This window comes from Arachis duranensis, chromosome 3 (assembly GCF_000817695.3).
Source record: "Arachis duranensis cultivar V14167 chromosome 3, aradu.V14167.gnm2.J7QH, whole genome shotgun sequence".
Classification (NCBI taxonomy): domain Eukaryota; kingdom Viridiplantae; phylum Streptophyta; class Magnoliopsida; order Fabales; family Fabaceae; genus Arachis; species Arachis duranensis.
Genome location: NC_029774.3, coordinates 80684426 through 80690834, shown reverse-complemented (window position 1 = coordinate 80690834; position 6409 = coordinate 80684426). Strand labels below are relative to the sequence as shown.

The 6409-nt window shown below is 41.1% G+C and overlaps 1 protein-coding gene and 1 non-coding gene across 2 annotated transcripts; one reads left to right on the top strand and one right to left on the bottom strand.

Annotated features, from left to right (window-relative positions):
* Positions 1-3858: 3858 nt before the first annotated feature.
* LOC110278651 (uncharacterized) lies at positions 3859-5130 on the bottom strand. Its single transcript, XM_021136896.1, has 3 exons — positions 4693-5130; positions 4252-4560; positions 3859-4164 (listed from the first exon to the last, which is right to left on the bottom strand). The coding sequence occupies exons 1-3, from the start codon at positions 5128-5130 to the stop codon at positions 3859-3861; spliced, it is 1053 nt and encodes a 350-aa protein (XP_020992555.1).
* A 655-nt stretch (positions 5131-5785) lies between these two features.
* LOC127746325 (small nucleolar RNA R71) lies at positions 5786-5889 on the top strand. The gene has a single exon (XR_008007945.1). It is a non-coding gene; the product is annotated as a small nucleolar RNA R71 (small nucleolar RNA).
* Positions 5890-6409: the final 520 nt, after the last annotated feature.

Below are 6409 nucleotides of genomic sequence, written 5' to 3'. Positions count from 1 at the left end.
TTCTTTGTTTTTCTTTTTCTTAGAGCTCCTTTGCTCCTTGTTTGCTCAGTGTCATGTGTTGCACAAGCCTTTGGCATTTTCTATTTCTTATCAGTGCACTACACATATCCACTACAGGCATTTTAGTTCACATTTCTTCTTGAGACATTGGTGCCCAGCACCTCTTTGTGTGACTAAATGTTTTGTATTTAGGTTGCTCTTGATAATGGACTTTTGGTTGATAATCCCGGGTTAGTTAACCCAAGTTACCAAGCGTTGAAACACTCCTCAGAACCTATTCATCCAAGCATATCCTTAATACATAAACACCACAGGCATTTGTCTCAGAAGTTCAAACCATTGGTGCCTAGCTTATTTTCTCAAATTTTTTTTTTTGCTTTTTGGTTGCCCTTTTTCAGTGGCTTTTTCTTCTTCTTTTTCTTTCTTTTTCATAGCCAAAGACATTTATTCATCAAGATCCATAGACAGTATTCAAACTTCTACACAAAAATGACAATTCTACACTCAATTTCCAGTGAGCTGACTAAACAATCAAGCATGCATACCACCACTTAATTCTACTTGATTTGTCACTAATTGAGCCAAGTTACTTTTGTTCAAACTTTTCATTTATTTTTGGAAACAGAACAAGCATGGCAAGCATTTGTTTAAGAAGGTGAAGTTATATCCAAACATCTAGGCATTCACTTTATTCAAAGCAGTAAACTACAGCAGAGCTCCACACCCTTAATCTATGGTGTGTAAAAACTCCACCGTTGAAAATACATAAGTGAAAGGTTCAGGCATGGCCGAATGGCCAGCCCCCAAAACGTGATCAATAGTCTCCTCAGATGAAGAATAAAATAAAACTGAGACCCAAGATGTCTAATACAATAGTAAATTATCCTATTTATACTAGACTAGCTACTAGGGTTTACATGAGTAAGTAATTGATGCATAAATCCACTTCCGGGGCCCACTTGGTGTGTGTTTGGGCTGAGCTTGATCTATCCACGAGCTGAGGCTTCTCTTGGAGTTGAACTCCGAGTTATAACGTGTTTTGGGCGTTCAACTCCGGGTCATGACATGTTTCTGTCGTTTTACTCCAGACAGCAACATGGAACTGGCGTTGAGCGACAGTTTACGTCATCAATTCCCGAATGAAGTATGAACTATTATATATTGCTGAAAAGCTCTGGATGTCTACTTTCCAACGCCATTGAGAGCGCGCCATTTGGAGTTCTGCAGCTCCAGAAAATCCATTTCGAGTAAAGGGAGGTCAGATTCTAACAACATCAGCAGTCCTTTGTCAGCCTCCTATCAGAGTTTTGCTCAAGTCCCTCAATTTCAGCCAGAAATTACCTGAAATCACAGAAAAATACACAAACTCATAGTAAAGTCCAGAAATGTGAATTTAACATAAAAACTAATAAAAACATCCCTAAAAGTAGCTTGAACTTACTAAAAACTACCTAAAAACAATGCCAAAAAGCGTATAAATTATCCGCTCATCACCAAATACCAGTTGGTATGGTGACATCCCAATGGGGGTCTTTAAGGCTGTCTTGTAGGCCCATAGAGCATCGTCTAGCTTCTTAGACCAGTCCTTTACTGAGCTTCCAACAGTTTTTTCAAGGATTCATTTTAGCTCTCTGTTGGAGATCTCGGCTCGCCCGTTGGGCTGTGGGTGGTATGGAGTTGCCACTTTGTGCTTTACTCCATATCTGAGAAATAGTGTCTCGAGTTGTTTGTTGCATAAGTGTGTCCCTCCATCACTAATGAGAGCTCTGAGAACTCCAAATTTGCTGAAGATGTTCCTTCTCAAGAAGCTTATCACAACCTTGTTGTCATTTGTTGCAATGGCGATTACTTCTACCCATCTTGAAACATAATCAACAGCCGCTAATATGTAGCTATTTGAGTAGGAGGTTGGGAATGGTCCCATGAAATCTATCCCCCATACATCAAACAATTCAAGTTCCAGAATGAATTGTTGTGGCATTTCATTTCTTCTTGGCAGGTTCCCCGCTTTCTGGCATTCATGGCAGTGCTTCACTAGTTCCTTTGCATCTTTAAAGATAGTGGGCCAATAAAAACCACACTGCAACACCTTAGCTGCTGTTCTTTCTCCTGCAAAATATCCTCCATAAGTGGAGCCATGGCAGTCCCATAAGACTTCCCTTCCTTCTTCCTCTGATATGCATCTTCTAAGTATGCCATCCGAACATTTTTTGAACAAGTATGGTTCGTCCCAGATGAAGTATTTGGCATCATTTACCAATTTCTTCCTTTGATGCTTGTTAAATTCCAACGGCAAACTCCCAGTGGCCTTGAAGTTTGCTATGTCTGCAAACTAGGGTGTTTTGTGAATTACCATGAGTTGTTCATCAGGAAAGCACTCATTTATATGTGTGCTTTGTGTGCTTCCTTCTTCACATGGTATCCTTGATAAATGGTCTGCTACCTTGTTCTCTACACCCTTCTTGTCTTTGATTTCAATGTCAAATTCCTGCAACAAAAGAACCCATCTAATAAGTCTTGGTTTGGATTCTTGTTTAGCAAGTAAGTATTTTAAAGCTGAATGATCAGTGAAGACAATGACTTTAGATCCAATGAGATAGGATCTAAATTTGTCAAATGCAAAGACTATTGCCAAGAGTTCTTTTTCAGTGGTTGTGTAATTCCTTTGGTTATCATTCAAGACCTTACTGGCATAATAAATCACATGTACCAAATTGTCTTTCCTTTGTCCTAACACTGCCCCAATAGCAAGGTCTGATGCATCACACATCAGTTCAAAAGGTAAGTTCCAATCAGGTGGGGCAATGATAGGTGCAGAGGAAAGTTTTTGCTTCAAAAGTTCATATGCTAGCATGCAATTTTTATCAAATACAAAGGGTGTATCAGAGACAAGTAAGTTACTCAAAGGTTTGGCTATTTTAGAAAAGTCTCTAATAAACCTTCTGTAGAAGCCAGCGTGTCCCAAAAAACTCCTAACTGCCTTGACATTACTTGGTGGAGGTAGTTTTTCAATGAGTTCCACCTTAGCTCTGTCCACCTCAATGCCTCTATTTTAGATTTTGTGGCCAAGGACTATTCCTTCTGTGACCATGAAATGACACTTTTCCCAGTTTAATACTAGGTTGGTCTCTTGGCATCTCTTAAGCACCAAGGCAAGGTGGTGTAGGCAGCTAGGAAAAGAATTTCCAAACACAGAAAAATCATCCATGAAAACTTCAATAAACTTTTCGATCATGTCCGAAAAGATGGACAGCATGCACCTTTGGAAAGTTGTAGGTGCATTGCACAATCCAAAGGGCATGCGTCTATACGCAAAAACTCCATATGGACAAACAAATGATGTTTTTTCTTGATCTCTTGGATCAACTACTATCTGATTATAGCCTGAGTATCCATCCAGAAAGCAATAGTAAGCATGTCCTGCAAGCCTTTCAAGCATCTGATCCATGAATGGGAGTGGGAAATGATCTTTTCTGGTGGCTTCATTGAGCTTCCTGTAGTCTATGCACATCCTCCACCCAGTGACAGTTCTTGTGGGAATGAGTTCGTTCCTCTCATTTGGCACCACAGTTATGCCACCTTTCTTGGGAACTACATGGATGGGACTAACCCATGGGCTATCAGAAATGGGGTAGATTACCCCTGCCTGCCATAACTTCATGACCTCCTTTTGTACCACTTCTTTCATTATGGGATTCAATCTTCTCTGAGCTTGAATGGATGGTCTAGTATCCTCTTCTAACAAGATTTTATGCATGCATATGGATGAACTTATCCCCTTCAAATCAGCTAGGGTCCATCCAATGGCATCTTGATGAGTTTGTAGCACCTTGATCAATTCTTCTTCCTGTTCTTGGCTCAAGGCAGAGCTAATGATAACAGGATGGCTCTCATCACTACCCAAGTATGCTCCAAGTATGTATACTTGAGATTAGGGGGCAATGCTTTGAGCTCAGGTTTTGGTGCTTCCTTCTCTTTTTTCACTCTCTCAGGCATGCTTGGTATGGTTGTTTCAGCAGCCTTGATGTCACTAACTTCAATATCCTTGGTGAACTCCTCCTCTGCCACTTCCTTTGTTGTTTCCTCAAAGGTTTCTTGTACTGCAATGTCCACTACATCCACCCTCATGCATTCCTTTAGTGATTCTGATGGATAGCTCATTGCCTTGAATACGTTAAACACCAATTACTCATCATGTAGTCTAAGAGTGAGTTCACCCTTTTGGACATCTATGATGGCTCCAGCAGTAGCCAGGAAGGGTCTTCCCAGAATTATGGAAGCTTTGGCTTCTTCCTCCATATCTAACACCACAAAATCGGCAGGAAATATAAAATCTCCCACTTTCACCAACAAATCCTCAACTATCCCATGAGGGAACTTAAAAGTTCGATCTGCCAATTGGAGGGCCATTCTTGTTGGTTTGGCTTCCTCAATCTTCATTCTTCTCATCATTGTTAGAGACATCAAATTGATACTGGCCCCTAAGTCACACAAGGCCTTCTCCACCATGACTTCTCCTATGATGCGGGGGATTTGGAAACGGCCTGGATCCTTCAATTTCTGAGGCAATTTGTGTTGAATGATGGCACTGCATTCTTCAGTCAACAACACAGTTTCCTCATTTCTCCAGCTTCTCTTCTTGGTCGTTAATTCCTTTAAGAATTTTGCATAGAGTGGCATTTGCTCTATTGCCTCAGCAAACGGAATGTTGATTTGAAGCTTCTTGAAAATCTCCAAGAATCTGGAGAATTGGCCATCCTTTTCACTTTTCATCAAACGTTGAGGATATGGTGCCTTGGGTGTATAAGGCTTCAGGACCTCTTTTTCCTTTTCTTTTGTTGCAGACGGTGTAAAAGATTGCCCCTGTTCATTGTCTCTCACATTTTCCTTTGCTTCATTATCTGTGGTTTCCTTTGAGATCTCCTCTAGCTTCTTTCCACTTCTGAGGGTTATGGCCTTACATTCTTCCCTTGCAATAGCCTTGGCAACATGAGAAACGCTTGGCCCAGGGGTTTGCTTAGACAAATACACAATTTGATTTTCTAGCTTCTGGATGGCAGCTCCTTGGTTTTCCAAGTTAGAATTTACTTCTTCCTTAAAAGCTTTCAATTCGGTTATGTCTTGACTCATGGTTGCAAGCATTCTTTCTATCCTGTTTAATTGATCTTGAAATTGTTGGTTCTGATTAGGTTGGGCAGGTTGGTTATTTTGGCCATGATATGGTGGTTGGGAGTAAGTGTTTTGTGTGGCTTGGTATGATCTTTGGTTGGAATTTTGATATGTGGAATTGTTATGTTGGTTGTGGTTGTAAGGTTTGTGGTTTTGTGGTTGGGTTTGCTGTTTTCCCCATCCAAAGTTTGGGTGGTTTTTCCATCCTGGGTTGTAAGTGTTGGAATGTGGATCATATGGTTGCCTTTGTTGATTTCCCACATAGTTGGCCTCTTCCCAATCACCTCCTTCAGTACTTACTTCCTCTTGATCTTGTGTGTGTATTGCAGCCACTTGCTTTGTGTCTAATTTCCTGGTGAGCTCTGCTAGTTGCTTGGCAAACACCTTATTTTGGGCTAGAATTGTATCAACATGGTTCAGCTCCATGACTCCCTTAGTGTTGTGTCTCTTTGAAGCATAGTAGTACTCATTCTCAGCCACTGTCTCAATCACTTCGATGGCTTCTTCCACAGTCTTTTTCCTGTTCAATGAACCTCCTGATGAATGGTCTACAGCCTTCCTTGATTCATAAGAAAGTCCATCATAGAAAATATGCAATTGCACCCAGTCATGGAACATGTCTGGTGGGCATTTCCTTGTCAATTCTTTGAACCTTTCCCATGCCTCGTAGAAGGTTTCACCATCCTGTTGTCTAAAAGTCTGAACCTCAGATCGAAGCCTATTGACCTTTTGTGGGGGGTAGAAACGTGCCAGAAACTTGCTTTCCACCTCATCCCAGGTTGTTAGGCTCTCCCTTGGAAATGATTCCAGCCACTTAGCTGCCTTGTCCCTAAGTGAAAATGGGAACAAGAGCAGTTTATAGGCATCTTCCTGGACTCTATTGGACTTCACAGTGTCGCAAATTCTCAGGAATTTTGTGAGATGTTGGTTTGGATCTTCATTAGCACTCCCACCAAATGAACAATGATTCTCCACCAGTGATATTAGCTGTAGTTTGAGTTCAAAATTGTTGGCCTGAATGGGTGGTTTCTGAATGCTACTACCACAATTACCAGAGGTTGGGTTTATGTATGAACCAAGAACCCTCCTCTCGGGAATGGCATTGTTTACATCAGCCCTCTCATGGTTGTGAACTTCTCTATCCATGTTGAGATCTAGAGCTTCCTCAAAATTGTCCTCAGATTCTCCTTCAGATTCTTCTTCTCTCAGTACTCTCTTCCCTCTTACTTCCCTTCTAAGT

What these genes read in the sequence shown, in the direction of transcription:
- LOC110278651 (XM_021136896.1), bottom strand. Translation starts at nt 5,130, where the DNA reads ATGAGTCAAGACATAACCGAATTGAAAGCTTTTAAGGAAGAAGTAAAT. An exon ending in TCAACATTCCGTTTGCTGAG is followed by an intron (nt 4,561 to 4,692) that starts GCAATAGAGCAA and finishes AAATTGCCTCAG; the next exon opens with AAATTGAAGGATCCAGGCCG. An exon ending in TTCTGGGAAGACCCTTCCTG is followed by an intron (nt 4,165 to 4,251) that starts GCTACTGCTGGA and finishes AACGTATTCAAG; the next exon opens with GCAATGAGCTATCCATCAGA.